The sequence below is a fragment of the Heterocephalus glaber genome, unplaced genomic scaffold, assembly GCF_053883595.1.
Source record: "Heterocephalus glaber isolate CG9 unplaced genomic scaffold, H.glaber_assembly_v1.0 deba00001687, whole genome shotgun sequence".
NCBI classification, from domain to species: domain Eukaryota; kingdom Metazoa; phylum Chordata; class Mammalia; order Rodentia; family Bathyergidae; genus Heterocephalus; species Heterocephalus glaber.
The window spans coordinates 8,494,831-8,513,809 of record NW_028258412.1 but is presented as its reverse complement, the minus strand read 5'-3'; the positions used below and the strand labels follow the sequence as shown (position 1 = coordinate 8,513,809).

The following is an 18,979-nucleotide window of genomic DNA, read 5'->3' as shown; positions in this document are numbered from 1 at the left end:
TTCATATCCCGTCTGAATACTAATGCAGAGATTGTTTAAGGCACCTGGTAGCAGGTTTCAGGAAAGGGAAGAATTGAATAGAATTGTGAGGTACATTTTTATCTTTCAAATTGACAAAAAATGCTTCATATGAATAATGTGTAATGTTAGTTTGGATTTGCCCACAGAACAGCATTTTGGTGCATGTGAGAATTGTACAGTTTATGAGAGGGCAATGGGGCAGTATTTATCAATTTTTAAAGTCTTCTACTTTATGAATCACTAATCCCATTTTTAGGGGGCTTTGTGAAAATACTTGTAAAAGTGGGAAATATATTTATATGTATTTCCTCAACAAGAGTATCTATGGCAATGGGAGACACTATAAAGGCCCAACAAATGTTAACTTTTTAAATATAAATACTGTGTATATAAAAATATTATTTGAGTTTATTACTAACAAGTATAGCTTTTATGTATTTTTGTATTTATCATAATTTTTGAAGAAGTGCTCATTTGCACATTTCTTTAAGTGATTTCCAGTAAATGATGTATGGATGGGAAACTGAAGCATAGTGATGGTTCAAATTACTTTCCAAAAGACATGACACCAGAATTCACAATTAAATATTTGCATTAAATATCAGATGTTGAAAAATGAAAACTACGAAATTTATCATGCTTTCTATATAAAGTTTAAGTGCTTTTGCCAATAGAAATAACCACAATTTATTATCAAGTTTTAGAAAGTATTTTTTCTAGAGAACTGGGAAGACAATTTCTTAACTTATGCTTATAAATTATGTTTACTTTATTTCATTTGGATATGTACCCAGGAGTGGGCTAGCTGGATCCTATGATATTTCTATTTTTAGTTGTTGTTTGTTTGTTGAAAAGCCTCCATATTGCTCTCTGTAGTGGTTATACTAATTTACATTCCCACCAACAGTATGTAAGTGTTCCTTTTTCCCTACATCCTTACCAGATTTTGTCATTTTTAATGTTTCTGAATGGGGTGATATGGTATCTCATTGTAGTTTTGATTTCCATTTCCCTGATAGCTAATGACCTTAACCATTTTTTCATGTATTTGTTGGCCAGATGATTTGCTCATTTGCTCATTTTTAATCAAGATATGTGAGGTTTTTGTTAAATTTTTAAGTTCTTTAAATATTCAGGTTATGATTAATCTTTGTCAGATAAAAAGCTGGCAAAGGTTTTTTCCCGTTCTGTATGTTGTCTCTTCATTTTGTTAATTGTCTCTTTTGCTGTAGAGAATTTTTTTAATTGTATATAATCTGATTTGTCAATTTATGCTTTTATTTCCTGTCCTTTTGTATTCTATCCAGGAAATTATTACCTGTGCCAGTATCTTGAAGTGTTTCTTATATGAGTTTCAGAGTTTCAGGTCTTACATTAAGGTGTTTGGCCCATTTTAAGTCAATTTCTGTGCAGGGTAACAGATAGGGGTCAAGTTTCAATCTTCTGCATGTGGATATCCAGTTTTCCCAGCATCATTTCTCAAAGATGCTATCCTTTCTCTAATGTATGTTTTTGGCATATTTGGCACGAATCAACTGACTATAGATGCATGGATTTATTCCTAGTTTCCATTACATTGATATACATGTCTTTTCTTATCCAATGCCATTCTCTTTTGTTACTATGGCCCTGTATTATGTCTTGAAATAAGACATTGTGATGCCTCCAGCTTTGCTTTTTTTGCTCAATATTGCTTTGGCTGTTTGGGGTCATTGTGCATTCATATAAATTTTAGGATGTTTTTCTAGTTCTGTGAAGAATGTCATTGATATATTGATGAGTTCATTGACTCTGTCAATTACTTTGAGCAATATGACCATTTTAACATTAATTCTCCCACTATAAACATGAGAGGTATTTCCATCTACCAATGTCTCTTTAGATTGCTTTCTCTGATGTTTTATAAGTTTTATTGAGAGGTCATTCACATCATTAGGCTTATTTCTAGGTAATTTTTTTGTGGTTATTGTAAATGGTATATTGCTTTCAAGATTTCTTTCTCAGTTTATTAATTTTTAATTTTTATTAGTGCATATTTGCAGTAAATGATGATTGCATTTGTAGTGGAGAATTGGTGCATGTACATAATACATCTTAATTCTTTTTACTTTCCCTTTCCCTCCCCACCCGCACTCTCTCTCTATCTCTGGGTTCCATTCATGATTGTAAAACATCTATTTCTCTATTTCCTATTATCTATTATTTATTTTGCCCTTTAAATGATTTATATTTTGGATTTCTTATATAAAAGAAATCATGTGATATTTAAATCTATGTGTCTGATTTATTTCATTTAATATTATGGTTTCACGGTGCATCCATTTTCAAATAAATAACTCAAATGTATTCTTCTTTATAGCAGAGTAGTACTCCATTGTGTATAAATACCACATTTTCTTCATCCATTCATCTGTCGATGGACATTTAGACCATTTCCAAGATTTAGCTATTATAAGTTATGTTGCTATAAGCATAGGTATGCATGTACCACTGTAATATGATGTCCTTAACTCTTTGAGAAGATACCAAGAAGAGATTTAGCTGGATCAAATGGAATTTCAATTTGCAGTTTTTCAATGTGCATGAGGACTTGGACTCAATCTCCAACACTGCAAAAGTAATAACAACAAATAATAATAGTAGAAAGGGAAAAGAGAAAAGAGAAATGGAAAGAAAAATTTCTCCCAGCCAAGATATTCAGAGGATTAATGAGAATGGATGATTATGGTCTATGTCCTAGTCATTTTCCTCATGTTGGGGACAAAATATCCAATACCCACAATTTACTAAGAGAAAGGTTTATTTTGGCTCACAGTTTGTAGAGGTCTCAGACCTTAATTGGCTAACATCAAGGCAGGACGGCAATAGAAGGGCATGGTTGAGGGCAAAGGTGCTCACCTCATGGCAGTAGGGAAGCAGAGAAAGTCAAGGGAGGAGCCAGGAAGGGAGGCATAACCTCCAGGTCACATCCACTGGACCCACCTCTTCCAACCAGTCCCCACCTCCTAATAGCACATGTAGCTATAAACTCATCAGCGGACTGATCCACTAATGAGTATAATGTGCGCATGATCCAATCACCTTTCAAAAGCTCTGCCTTTGAATGCATAGGGCTTTGGGGGACATTCAGATACATAACAGCCAATGCCAATTAAATCTTCTCTCCAAATCTTCTTAGGCTATGTGCCTCAGAGTCAAGGTCATGGCCAGGGGATTTTTCACTGATTCTTTCAGGTGTGATACCCATCAGAAGTAGTGGAGAGGAGTTTGAAGGCTTCCAACACAAAGAAATGGTATATGCTTATGGAGTTGGAAATGCTAATTATCCTGACTTGATTATTATACATTGTATAGATGTACAGAATTATAATTCTGTACCCTGTAAATATGTATAATTATGCAATTAAAATTATGCAAAACATTATAATCATTAAACAAACTGGAAGTAATAATGATGTGACTACTTATAACTGGGTAATGCAGACAATGAGTGAAGCCAGGATATAATGTAGGTTTGCTTAGAATTTGACATTTCTAAAATCATAAATCCAGAGGTAAGAGTTTGGGATTGTGAGAGTTTTGAATACTTCCAGAAGAAATTAAAACAAATAATTTAAAATGGCTTGTATATATTGATGAGTGACTGTGGTAAGAGACTTTTATTTATGAACTATATTCTTTGTGCACTTTGATTTTTTAAACTACACAACAAGCAAAGTCAACTTTCGATAGTTATAAACATTTGTCCCTTACTAATGTGCTTGTGTGTGGTCTCTGATCAGCTGTATCGCCTGTGCTGGGCTCTTCGGAACAGTGAAGAGGAACGAATTGATTTAGATGCAGATGAGAAAAGGCCAGAAGAAACCGAAGATGCTGTTGAAGAAGGTAATATCTAACTTATATTTTTGTTTTTATACCTTGATTTATTAAAATGTTTTAAATGCCACTAACTTCAGCTTCTGGGGAAAAAAGAGCTGTTAAGTTTATGGCAAACTGAAATTTTTAAATCTTCCTTTCCCAATAACCAAGATAACTTACTATACAAGAAATCCACCCATTCATTGGCCTGTCTTGTCTGTCTGTCCACTATCATACGTACATGAAAATGTGTGCCAGCTACTGAGATCACAATCAATTACAAACTCATCTTGCCTAGTTACATAGGAACTTTTTGGCCTTGATTTATATGATTAAGCACCTAGTCACTTTCTCTTCAAATTATTTGTCTCTATTCTCTCCAATTCACCCTTCATTCCAGGCAGCCAAATTTCTTTACTTTTCTCCAAATACACCAAGAGCCCTAGGATATTTCTACCTCCTTCCCAAGAGAAAAAAAGTTTTAATCACACTTCCATCATCTACTTTGAAGATAATGATACACAGGGTATTAACTACCATTTTTCTCTCACTATTTTGTTATGAAATTTTGTTTTATTGTTTCATAAAATAAAATGATCATAATGTTCTTAGAAAATGAATCAGAAATATCTCAATAATATAATCAGAATTATCTCAATAAGACTGGAATAATATCTCCACTGTGTTTTGGTATTGTGCCAATAATGTCATTAGTGTAATGTGTGTGTGAGGGGAAAGGGGTGATTTATATATTGGCTATATAACTACAAATTTCTATTATTTAGAGTTTCAATTTCTTCATTTATTAGTTTTTAGGAGCTATGTATTTTAGGGTTATGTTCATTTATTACACCTTTAAATATATTGGCATTAACCTATTCATTGTATCTATATATTATCTTTTTATCTCTCCTACTCCTATAGTTTGTTTTTGTTATAAATTCTTGTGGTTTCCCTTTTGTCTTGATAAATCTTGCTAAAGGTTTGTCTAGTTTATTTTTCATGAAGAACAAATTTTTGGCTTTCTATTATTTCAATTATGATTCTTTTCTATTTCATTACTTTTTGTTCACATTTTTATACACTTCCATTTGCATTATTTGAGTCTATTTTGTTGGAGGTTTTTTCAAGTTAAGTTCTATATTACTTCATTAATACCCAGGCTCTCTTCTTTTCTAATGTAAGTAACTAAGGCTACATAAGTATGTTTTAAATTTTCCAACACTGCAATAAACTTCCTTGTACATTATTTGGATTTGGGGGGAGGAGTATTTTGCCAGTATATCAATGGAATAGATTTCAAAAAGATTTATTGTGAAGTTAACGGGTGAATGCCTATGCAGTTTTGCTATAGAATCTAAACTTCCTTCTATAAAATTAAATCATGCTGTCCTAGTAACAATGTATGACAGTGCCCATTTCCAAGCAAATTCTTTAATATAGTACACTGGAAAACTTCTGAAATTTTTGCCACTAATTGATAATAATGATATCTCAGTGTAGTTTTAATTTAAATTTCTTTTTTGAGGAAGCATAAGAACCATTTGTCTATTTTCTATAAGTTTTTTATCATCTCTCTAGTATGTTTAAGTGAGACTGTTGATAGTCTTTTCTTTCCTTTTTTTTTGAAATCCATTACATATTAAGGACTTTAAACCTCTGTAATATAGCATACAAATTTTCTTTCATTTTTGTCACTTGTTTTCACTTACTTTATTGGACTCTACATGAAAACAAATCCTTTATTTTATTAGTGTATGTTTGCAATACAGAAGAGTGATGTTTATTTTGGGGAATTGGTACATGTATACAACATATCTTGATCATTTTCAATCCCTTTATACCCCTTCCCCTATCCCCTGATCCTCTTCCCCATCTTTAAGAGTCCTGTCTTGTTTCCTGTTATTTCCTTTATTTCATTCATTTATTTATATTTTACATTTCTCACATAACAGAAACCATGTGATATTTATATCATCAAATTTGTCAATGTTTTGTAAAGAATTTCTCTGACACTCGTAAATATTTCTCGTCACTTTTTAGAGTCACTTGTACTACATTGGCAAGGACTTCTATTTCCCATCTTTTGTGATAACTTATTTTTATTTCTTTCAGATCATCCCGAGAAATCTCGTGGGTGTATCAGGAAGACTTACGAGTTATTCTGCGGTTTGCAGAAGACAGGGCCCAAGTTGACCAAAGAAGAGGAAGAAGCCCTTAACAAGAAGCTCACAGACACATCAGAGAAGCCCTTGTGGAAAACGATAGTGAACATCAATGCCATCACCCTCCTGGCTGTGACAGTTTTTTTCTATGGCTACTTTGCCTGAGCTTTGAGCCATTATAAGCCATTGATTAATCAAGGGATAATTTTATCAATTTGCATTTTACAGTTTATTGTATTGTAACAGCAAAGAGCCACATATATGTAGCTGCCATAGAAAGCTGAGGTTCGGATCCACACCAACAGAGAATAGCCCCATCATGATTTTATATAGATGAAAGTAAATTTATTATAAAAGTACAGCAGATCTGAGCATAGTCCAATGATACATTATCATACGACAAGGCAAGGGACAGTACCAAAGATGATGGAGAAGGATCTTGTATGAGATGGAGCCTTCAGCGGGCGAGAGAGAAAACGCAAACACTATACCCAGTTTGTTAGTTTCTTAAGTACTGTTTTTAGACAAAAGTGGCTTGGTGCCAACAGGCCTGGATGTCTTAAAGCTGAGTGTCTTGGATCTGGCTAAAATCAAGGACACTCTTAGCGTGCTCAAGGCTATCTGTACATAACATTTCCTTCCCAGGGAAAATAGTCGTTTCTCTGCAGAAAGGCAGAAGCCACGGTCATTTCAGCGAGCACTTACGGTTTTTGCTGAATCACTTTTAACCTTTTCCCTGACATGTGCAAAGGGAGATTAGCAAATTGGTAATTGTGTCTAATGAGGTGATGATAGACTAGACTTTTGTTTTTATTCTTTTGTGTCAACAAAACAGAGAGTTTAAAATTTATAAAACTAGTAAAATGGCTCCCTATAAGTGTTTAAACTAAGTAAGTCCAAAATCTTTTTCCCAGTTTTACTGAGGTATAAATAAAAATTTATAAAAATTTATAAAAAACACATTTAAGGTGGGCAGTGTGACAATTTGTATGGTCCTATACTCAGAAGATCCTAAAGACTCTACCGTAAGACTTGTAGAGTTGAAAAATAAATTCAGCAAAGGATCAGGATATAAAATCAACATTGAAAAGTCAATAGCTTTATTATAATCACTAAGAACTATCTGAGAAAGAATTCAGGAAAATAATTCTATTCACAATAGCCTCAAATAAAAATCCCTAGGGATCAATCTAACAAAAGAGGTGAAAAGCCTCTGCAATGAAAATTTCAGAACATTGAAGAAAGAAATTTAACAAGACACTGGAAGATGGAAGGTCCTCCCATGTTCATAGGTTGGCAGAATTAATATTTTCTTTTTTTTAATTGATATTATTGGTACATTTTCAGTATACAATATAATGACATTCATCATTGAAAATTTGCATCTTTACATGATCTGTCTTGGTTGTTTTTCCCCTGCCCCTGCCCTCCCTTCAACCCCTCCATTCCTCCCTATTTACAAAGACTTTGTTTCCATTTTTTCATTTTCTGATATTTATTCCATTCTCTTCTTTCCTTTCCCCTACCCCTCCCACTTCCCCTTCCCATTTGCCCCTTTTCTTCCTATTTCACATTATCTATTATACCTTTAGTCCTTATTTGCACTTTCATTTTATCACACTAGAGAAACCATTTGGTATTTACACGTGTCCTATTTATTTCACTCGAGTATTGCCTCAATGTGCATCCATTTAGCTATAAATGTCTCTAATTTCTCATGTTTTATGACTGAGTAGTACTCCATTTTATTTTCTTTTAAAAACACATTTTCTTTATCCAGTCTCTAGTTGATGGGTATTTGGGCTGTTTCCAAGTTTTAGCTATTACAAATTGTGAGGCTATGAACATAGGTGCACATATATCACTGTGGGATAATTCTTTTAATTCTTTGGGGATAATACCCAGCAAGGGAATAGCTGGGTCAAATAGGACTTCCAGTCCTAGTTCTCTGAGGTATCTCCGTACTGATTTCCACAGTGGTTTCACCAGTCTACACTCCTATCAGCAGTACAGCAATGTTCCACTTTCCCTGCAGCCCTGTAGCACATAATTAATATTTTCAAAAGGGCTATATTATCAAAAGTAATCTATAGATTCAATGCAATCACCATCAAAATATCAATGATGTTCTTTACACAACTAGGAAATAAATCCTGAAATTCATATGGAAATGCAAACACTCTTGTAGCAACCTATCTTTGTGTGACCACAGATATGTTCCTGGTAGGGTCCAGTTGATGATGCATTTCAAGAGAGTTATGAAGGAAAGAAAAATGAAAGGAGAGACTGGTGGTATAAATTCAATGACGTCCATAAGATAACTTGACCAAAAAGGTGAATACTGAGGAGAGGAGAATGAGGGCAAAGACACAAAGAGAGGGTGAAGAGACCAGAAGAAAGGTTGAAAAAGAGACAAATGGACTTATAAGTGCAGTTGATAGTGCAGTTCTGATCAGCTGGCTCTCTGAGCTTTGAGCTATAGCTATGAGAAATGGAAGGGATTTTTTTTCTAAGAATGTAAATGTTGGATAAGACATGGTAAAATCATAGTAACTACAGGAAAGAATTGGACTTGAAAGGGAAAAGTTTATTATACTCACAGATTCTAATGCGTCCCTACATGTCACACAGGGAGATAGGGAAGCATCAGAACAGGTCAGAAGGAAGAAAGGAAGGAAAGGCACAAGCCAGATACTTTATTGGGATTTCCAGAGGAAAAACAAGGCAGAGCAGACTACACAGTTTAGGGATGGCTAGTTTGAATAATACTAGTGGACTTTAGGCTATCATAGTGGTTTCTAGTTACCTGGGACTTGGCCCTGGGATGATTTAGGGCAGAGGAAATATTATCTTGAGAAACTTAGATAAGGAAGTGATTGGGACTATAGATGAGATTGGTTGGTTTGTATGTGAAAAATATGCCTCCAGCCAAGTCTTTTGCTAGTTCTAGGAAAGGGCTGTCACTGGGAGGGGTGATTTTTCTCCAAATCTGTAAGCCACCCCCACCCCAAAAAAACAGAGCATCAAGAATACAGAAAATAAGAAATATCTAGTTAGTATTATCAGCCCTGTGATGAATGGATGCCACATACACAAATACAAAACATGAAAAAGTAAAGAACAGTAACTGTTCCATACACACTGTATCTGTTTGCTAATGCTACCTTAACAAAGTACAAACACTGGGTGGATCAAACAATGGGAATTTATTTTTTCACAGTTCCAGAGGATAGAAGAGATCAAAGTATCAGCATGGTTGATTGCTTCTGAGGACTCTCTTCTTTTCTTGTAGATGTCCACCTCCCTTGTGTCTTTGCATTGTCCGTCTGTCTGTATTCAATCTTATTATAAGAGCACCAATCATTATGGATTAGAACTCACCCTAATGACTTCATTTTAACTTAATCACCTATGAAGACCCTATCTCCACATATAATCATAATCTGAGATACAGAGGATTAGGACTTCAATAATGAATTTTAAGGAAACTTTATTAAACCCACAACATGAATAGAGTTACAATGCACCCTCTTTGCAAACCAGAGGTTCCTGTGGAAAAGATAATTCAAATTGGATGGTACGCAACAAAAGTAAATAGACTTACAAGCTACACTAACAGATGCATTGGTAAAATAAGTCAGAATAAAGAAAGACCCTTGTGACAAGACAGCTAAATCATAAGGCTTTCCAACAATAAATCACAGTGTTTGTGGCTCTCAGGACTCATTCAGGGAGGCAATACTCCCAAAGTCATTCCTGGAAGCAAGCATTACCCTGATACACTGAAACTAGAGAAGGACCTAACCAAAAAAGAGAACTACAGGCCAATCTCCCTAATAAACATAGATCCAAAAATCCTCAATGAGATATTGGCAAACAAAATGCAACAAGTCAGGAAGATAATATATTGTGACCAAGTAGGATTCATCCGGAGAACGCAGGGATGGTTCAACATATACAAATCAATAAATATAAGATCCAAAAGTGCTCACAGATCCCATTGAGAAGCCTGTGTGGACCAGAGCAGAGCACTTGTGGGCAGGTCCCAGCCAGAGCCCCACCCTGGTCCCAGCAGCTTGGACCCACAGCCCCAAAGGTCCACCTGAAAAAGAGCTGCACAGGTACACAAGCAACAACCAGAGGCCCAACCAGATACAATTAGTAAGTCTATGCAGACACCAGCCTGAAGCCTGCTGAGACACCAGTGACTGGGGTCCATGGCACCCAGCCAAATGCCATACCACACAACAGTGACATGTGGGGGTAGGGCCTGGCCAGAGGCACACCCAGATACCATCCCAAGTGTGCATAGGACACAGCCAGAACCCACCCAGACAACAGGGCAGCAGAGGAATCCAGAACTCCAGGATTCTGAACCCAGGAATTGGTGCAGTGGTGAGCAGCAGAGAAAAGGCCATTCGGTGGCTTGCTGAGAATTGAAGACCACTGGGCAAGCAAAAAGTAGCCTTGACAATGGCACAGCAGGGTACATCTGTTGAAATAAAAATACATGTAAACAGGTCTCAAAACTAGACTTCCAGATCACCTAAGGCAACCCCAAAGGGCAACAAGAAGGAACAATCTGATACTCAACAACCAGGACTCCATGGACTGGCGATGGAAGAGGATCTGGAAAAAAATGAAATCAGAAATAATTTCTCAGATATGAACAGAGATTGTTTCCATAGTGCAAGATAAGATTAATAAATCAAGAGCAGACACAGATAAAAAAAAATAGAGCTGAGGAACATGATGGAATCCCAAAATAGGAAACACATGGAATCCATAAAACAGATGCAAACAGATATTGAGGAGATTAAAAACTTCACTGAAAGTTTACACAGCAGAATGAACCAATGTGAGGACAGAATTTCAGATATAGAAGACAGGATTGCAAATAGTGACCAAGAAAAGAAAAATTTCTTAAAAATAGCAAGGTTCTATGAGAAATCAATCCAACAGCTGCTAGATGATGCAAAGAAGAATGACATAAGACTTATCAAAATCAATGAAGAAACAGGAGAAGTGCAAATGACATAAAAATATCTGTTCACAGAAGTAATGGCAGAAAACTCCCCAAGCAAGGGAAAAGAACTTAACATACAGATAATTGAGGCACGTAGGACTCCAACTAGCATTGATCAAAAAAATCTGCACCTAGACATATAATAGAAAGATTCCAGAAACCCAACTGAAGAACACAATTCTACAAGTGTTAGAGAAAAGAAACAAATCACATACAAAGGGAAGCCCATCACAATCACAGCAGACTTCTCAAAGCAGACCCTCAAGGCAAGAATAGCCTGCAGTGAAGTATTTCAAGACTTAAAAGAAAACAGCCTCCAACCCAGTTTGATGTACCCTGAAAAACTATCTTTCAAAATTGATGGAGAAATAAGATACTTTCATGTCAAAGAGCACCTTAGGAACTCCATGAATACCAAACCAGCACTGCAAAAAAATTTAAACAATATTCTAGGCAAAGACAATATGGATCACAAACCCAGGAAGCCCAGCAGAATGAATCCATCAGGCACAACAAGAAATTAAATTCAAAGAGGAGAATACAACAAAAAGAAAAAGTCATGACAAGGATAAGTCAATACATCAGGTATAATTATCAATATTAATGGTCTCATTTCACAAATCAAAAGAAATAGACTGGCAGAATGGGACAAGAAGCAAGATCCAACAATATGCTGCATACAAGAAACACACTTAATTCAAAAAGAAACTCATAGACTGAAAGTTAAGGGGTAGAAAACAATATTCTATGTAACAGAAACCCGAAAAAAAGCAGGAGTAATGATCCTATTTGCAGATCAAATGGATTTCAAACCAACACTGATTAAGGGGCATGAAAAAAGACACTACAACAGTGTAAAGGGAACAATCCAAGAGGAAGAAATGACAATCATAAATATATATGCACCAAACTCTAGTGCACCCAACTATATAAAACAAATATTAACAGACATGGAAAATGAAATAAGCACTAATACAGTAGTAGCGGGGGATGTCAATGACCCAGTATCACAAATAGATAGATCAACAAGACAGAAAATGAACAACAAAATACTAGAACTCAATCAAACTCTTCAACAAATGAGCTTAACAGATGTTTACAGAATGTTCCACCCCACAAAATCAGAATACACATTCTTTTCAGCTAAACAAGGGTCATTCTCCAAAATAGACCACATACTCACTCATAGAACATGTTTAAGTAAGTGCAAAGGAATTGAAGTTATCCCCTGTATATTATCAGACCATAGTGTGAAGAAATCAGAGATCAATAGCAAAAGAGACAACAAAAATTTCATAACCATATAGAAATTTAACAACACATTCCTGAATAACCAATAGGTCACAGAGAAAATTAAAGAAGAAATCTGAGACTTTCTACAATTAAATGAAAATGCCAATACAACATATCAAAATCTGTGGGACACAATGAAAGCAGTCTTACAAGGGAAATTCATAGCAGTGAATATGCATATTAGGAAAACAGAGTGAGCCCAATTAAAGAATCTGATGCTGGACCTCAAACTTCTAGAAAAAGAAGAGCAGGACAAACCCAAAGCTCATACAAGAGAGAAAATTATAAAGTTCAGGGCAGAAATCAATGCAATGGAGACTAAGAGAATGACACAAAAAAATCAATGAAGCAAAGATTTGGTTCTTTGACAGAATAAAAAATATTGACAAACCCTTATACAACCTTATCGATAAAAGGAAATAAAAGACCCAAATCCATGCAATTGGAGTGAAAAGGGTGAAATTACAAGGAACCCAGAAGAAATCCAGAGGATCATCAATATACCTACTATATACCAATAAGATGGAAAACACAGAAGAAAAGGACAGATTCTTAGATCTGTATGAACTACCAAAGTTGAACAAAGAAGACCTAAAAATTCTAAATATCAAACAACAAAATTGAAAATATAATTAAAAACTTACCAACTAAGAAAAGCCCGGGTCCTGATGGTTTCACTGCTGAATTCTACAAGACATTTAGAGAAGAACTATTGCCACTACTGTTTAAACTCTTCAATGAAATTGAAAGGGAAGCAATACTCCAAAATTCATTCCTGGAAGCAAGCATTACCTTGATCCCAAAAGTAGAGGAAAAACCCAACCAAGAAAGAGAATGATAGGCCAATCTCTGTAACGGACATAGATGCAAAAATCCTTAATAAGATATAGGCAAATAGAATGTAGAAGATCATTAAGAAGATCATACACCATGACCAAGTGGGATTCATCTCAGTGATGCAGGGATGGTTCAACATATGCAAATCAATAAACATAATACACTATATTAATAGAGCCAAGAACAAAAACCATATGATCATCTCAATAGTTGCAGAAAAAGCATTTGACAAAATCCAACACACATTCATGATAAAAACCCTACAAAAAAATGGAATAGATGGTATCTATTTCAACCTGATAAAAGCCATCTGTGAAAAACCAACAGCCAATATCATACTAAATGGTCAAGAACTGAAATCCTTCATACTAAAATCAGGAACAAGGATGTCTACTATCACTACTCCTGTTCAGTATAGTTTTGGAAACATTAGCCACAGCAATTAGACAAAAGAAAGAAATAAAAGAAATAAAGATACGAAATGAAGAAGTCAAAGTGTCATTATTTGCAGAAAACATGATACTCTATATAAAAGACCCCAAAAGACCACACCCTCAGCGCAGAGGAGGTTAGCCACTCCTAGCACCCAGAAGGAGGCTTCTGGGCCACTGTAGCAACTCCCTCAGCGCAGAGGAGGTGAGCTGCATAGGCACCAGCAACCCCACCCTGCCCCTGTCAAAACGAGAAAACACGTAAACAAGTCTCAAAACCAGACTTCCAGATCACATAAACAACCCCAAAGGGAAACGAGATGGAATACTCTGATACTCAACCACCTGGACTCCCTGAACTGCCAACAAAGAGAATCTGGAAAAAATAAAATCAGAAATAATTTCTCAGATAACAGCAGAGATTGTGCCCATAGTGCAAGACATGATGAATAAATCTAGAGCAGACACAGATGAAAAACTAGAGGAGCTGAGGAACATGGTAGAATCTCAAAATAGGAAACAAATGGAATGCATAAAACAGATACAAACAGATTTCCAGGAGATTAAAAACTCCATTGAAAGCTTATGCAGCAGAATAAGCCAATGTGAGAACAGAATTTTAGATATAGAAGACAGGATTGCAAATAGTGACTAGGAAAAGAAAAATTGCTTTAAAAATGTAAGGGACCATGAGAAATCATTCCACCAGCTGCTAGGTGATGCAAAGAAGAAAAACATAAGACTGATCAGAGTCAATGAAGAAGCAGGAGAGACTGCATAAGACATAAAGAAGTGTTCACAGAAGTGATGGCAGAAAACTTCCCAAGCAGGGGAAAAGAACTTGACATACAGAGTCAAGTATGAGGCATATAGGACTCATAGTGAGGCATATAGTACTCCAACTAGCCTTGATCAAAAAAAATCTACACATAGGCATATAATTGTTAAGATTCCAGAAACTCAACAGAAGAACAAAATTCTACAAGCAGTTAGAGAAAAGAAACAAATCACATACAAAGGAAAGCCTATCAGGATCACAGCAGACTTCTCAATGCAAACCCTCAAGGCAATAAGAGCTTAGAGTGACGTATTTCAACCCCTAAAGGAAAACAAGCTCCAACCCAAATTGATGTACCCTGCAAAACTATCTTTCAAAATTGATGGAGAAATAAGATACTTTCATGACAAAGAGCACCCTAGGAACTTCATGAATACCAAACCAGCACTCCAAAACATTTTAGACAATATCCTAGGAAAAGACAATGAGGATCACAACCCCAGGAAGCCCAACAGAATTAATCCATTGAGTGCAACAAGAAATTAAATGCCCAGGGGGACAATCCAACAAAAAGAAAAAGTCATGACAAGGAAAAGTCAATATGTATGAGTTATAACCATCAATGTTAATGGTCTCAATTCACCAATCAAAAGAAATAGACTGGCAGAATGGGTCAAGAAGCAAGATCCAATAATATGCTGCATACGAGAACCACACTTACTTCAAAAAGAAACTCATAGACTGAAAGTTAAAGGGTGGAAAACAATACTCCATGTGACAGGAACCTGAAAAAAAGCAGGAGTACCTATCCTCTTTGCAGATCAAGCGGATTTCAAACCAAAATCTGAAACACTTCTGTTCCCAAGAATTTCAGATAAGGGATACTCAACTTGTATGTACAAATCTATTGTGAATATGTGTTTTCATTCCTCTTAAGTAAAACTTAAGAACAGAACTGTTGGTTCTTAACAGTGATACAAGTAATTTCTAAATTGTTTTCCAAAATGGTTTTATCATTCTACATTCACATTAGCAATATTTGAAAGTTCTAATTGGTTCACACCTAAGCTGACATTTATCCTTTTAAAACTTTTAACTTCATCTCCCTAATGAGTGTATAATATGATCTTGTTATTGTACTGATTGGTATTTTTCTGATTCTAGTGTTGCACACCTTTCCTTGTGCTGTACTGGCTATTTATCATCTTCTTGTGTCTATTTGTTAATTGAGTTGTCTATTAATGAGCTGTAAGTGTTCTTTATATATTCTGGTCATAGGTTATATGTATTATAAATATAGTCTGTTTAAGGACTACTTTTCACTTTCTTAACAATGTCATTTAAAGTTCTAAATTTTGATAGAATCTCATTTATCAATTTTTTTCTTTTATACGTCATGTTTTTTGTATCCTAGGAAATTCTTGTCAACTTAAATTCATGAACATTTTCCCTTATAATTTCTTCTTAAAGTTTTATACTTTTAGGCTTTCATATTTAGGTTCATAGATCCTTTCAAGTTATTTTTATGTATGGAAATAAAGGGTTGAAGTTAATTTTTATATATATGGATAACAGGTGTTCTAGTACCATTTGCTGAAAACACTATCTTTTCCTCTGCTCTTGAATTGAGTTTATATTCTATAAAACCTTAATGTTAAATAATGTTGCAAAACTCAGTGGACCCTATATGTGTGGTTCTATTTGTAGATTCTCTGTTTTATTCCAGTGATCCATATGTCTTGCCTTAAGCCAACACTGCCTTGATTACTGTAGCTTTAGAAGAAGTCTTAAAATCAAGTAATAAATGTCCTCCCACATTTTTTTTCCTTTTACTTTTCTAGGTCCTTTGTACTCCTACATAACTTTCAAATTTCAATATCCAATTCTTCATTTATAGCAAGTATAGATAGACCTGCATTTTTATATATACCTTGTGTGTTCTAATCCTGCTAAATTCAAATACAAGTTCTAGGGGCTCCTTCAGATTCCTTAGTATTTTCTCTGTAGATGATCATTTCATCTACATATAAAGATTTTATTTCTACATTGCCAATCCTATGCTAATTGCTTCTTTTTATTGCCAGACTATTTTGGTTTGGGCCTATGTTTCAAAGTTTAATGGACAGGTGAAGAGTAGGCATATCTGCCCTTGTTCCCCACCTTAGGGAGAAAGCATTGTATCTTTTCCATTCACATAAGGCATTTTTGCTGGAAGTATGGAGTACATGTCTTTGATCTGTTGAGAAGGTTCTGTTCTACTTCTAGTCTCCTGATAACTTTTACCATGAACAGCTGTAGAATTTAGTCCAATACTTTTTCTCCAACTACTGACAGGATCATATGGCTTTTTCCTTTCCTCTGTTAAAAGGATGACTTATAGGGGTGGGTCTTCCAATGCTGAACCAACACTGCCATCCCTATAATAAAACCACTTTCTACATCCTGCCAGATCTGACTTCTAATGGTTTGTCTTGTTAAACAAATTTTTATCTATGTTCATACTTTTTCTTCTATTATCTTTATCCTGTTTTAGTATTAGCAAAATGTTGATTTTCTAAAATGAGGGGAGAAGTGTTCCTTCTTTTCTCTGCCTTAAATGTTTGATATAATTTATCAGTTAAAATGTATATGAGCCTGTTGTTGTCATATAGGTAGGTTTTCAAGCTAGGAATATGCTTTCTTTAATAGGTGCTATTCAAATTTTTTATTTCCTCCAGAGTTAGTTTCATTAATTTGTCTTCCAAGGTACTTCTTAGAAGTTGTCAAATTTATTTCAAAACAGATTTTTGTAATATGCTTTCTATATCCTTTTAAATTCTGTAAAATCTGTGGTAACCTCCTCTAAATTTTGATATTGCAATTAAAACAATATATAATTGATATTGTGTAATAGGAAAAAAGATCTAATGGAGTAGAGAAGGGGGGGAAGGAAAGAAGGGAAAAGAAAATTATGAGAAAAAGAAAAAAATGGAAACAAAGTCTTTCCAAATAGGGAAGGGTGGAGGGGGTGAAGGGAGGGCAGGGGAAGGGGAAAAATTGAGAACCAAGATACATTATGTAAAGTACAAGATCCTAATGATGAATGTAACTGTATTTTATACCTCAAATCTACCAATAAACTTAATGGGAATAGAAGAAGACCCCAAGAACTCCACCAAAAGTCTTCCACACTTAATAACAAAATTTAGCAGAGTAGCTGGATACAAGATCAATACAAAAAAATCAATAGCTTTCCTTTACATAAACAACAGACTCACTGAGAGAGGAACTGGAGAAACAACTCCTTATACAATAGCATCCAAAAAAATAAAATACCTAGGAATCAACCTAATGAAAGAAATCAAATACCTCTACTCTGAAAACTATAGTGCTCTGAAAAAAGAGATCAAAGAGGATATTAGAAAATGGAAAGACATCCCTTGTTACTGGGTAGAAAGAACAACCAATATAGTAAAAATGGTCATACTTCCCCAACTGCTATATAGATTCAATGTGATCCCAATTGAAATTCTAGCAGCATACTTCATTGAACTTGAGAAAACAATGCAAACATTCATTTAGAACAAGAAGAGACCAAGAAAAGCAAAAGCAATTCTAGGCAACAAAGACAAGGTAGGGGGTATCACAATCTCCAACTTTAAACTATACTACAAAACTACTGTGATAAAAACAGCATGGTACTGGCAAAGAAACAGACCCAAGGACCACTGGAACAGATTAGAAGATGCAGAAAAAATTCCAGACACTCTCAGCCACCTCATCTTCAACAAATGAGCCAAACACCCTCAATGGAGGAAAGATAGTCACTTTTAATAAATGGTGCTGGAAAAATTGGATTTCAATTTGCCAAAGATTAAAACTAGACCTATATCTCTCACCATGCACTACACTAAAATCGAAATGGATTAATGATCTAAATATTAAAACAGAAACACTAAACTTGCTGGAAGATAGGTTAAGTAGAACTCTTGAAGATATTAGCATAGGAAAAGATTTCATGATCAATACCTCAGTTGCCCATGAACTAGCACAAACAATCAACAAGTGGGATCTCTTCTTATTAAAAAGCTTCTGCACAGCAAGAGAAACCACCAACAGAGTTAAAGAGACAACCCACAATGTGGGGAACAAAATTTTACCAGCTGTTCCTCAGACAAAGGTCTACTATCTAGAATATATAAAGAACTTTAAAAAATCAGACCTCCCAAATTTAAAGATCTAACCAAAAAATGGACACCTGAAATGAACAGACATTTCTCAGATGAAGAAGTAGAAATAGCAAATAAACATGAAAAAATGTTCAACATCACTGATCATTCGAGAGATGCAAATGAAAACAATGCTGAGATTCCACCTCACCCTATAAAGAATGGCTGCTGTCATGAACCAATAACATGCTGGTGAGGCTGGGGGGGAAAGGAACCATTCTCCACTGTTGATGGGAGTGTAGACTGGTGCAACCACTGTGGAAATCAGTATGGAGATACTTCAAAGAACTAGGACTAGAGGTCCCATTTGACCCAGCTATTCCCCTACTGAGTATCTTCCCCAAAGAATTTAAAGAATCATA

General features: G+C 35.2%; 1 protein-coding gene across 3 annotated transcripts in view; it reads left to right on the top strand.

The window, feature by feature from the left end:
• Positions 1–7,434, top strand: part of LOC101711381 (solute carrier family 5 member 4) — a 37,491-nt gene extending 30,057 nt beyond the window's left edge. Inside the window, exons 13-14 of one of the 3 annotated variants that reach the window (XM_087198686.1) lie at positions 3,804–3,906; positions 5,995–7,434. In XM_087198686.1, coding sequence (XP_087054812.1) covers positions 3,804–3,906; positions 5,995–6,209 — 318 coding nt within the window. In that variant the 3' untranslated portion in view covers positions 6,210–7,434. The remainder of the gene's footprint in view (positions 1–3,803; positions 3,907–5,994) is intronic. The other 2 variants (XM_004843524.2, XM_087198685.1) reach the window with 2 other exon arrangements.
• The last annotated feature ends 11,545 nt before the right edge of the window (positions 7,435–18,979 follow it).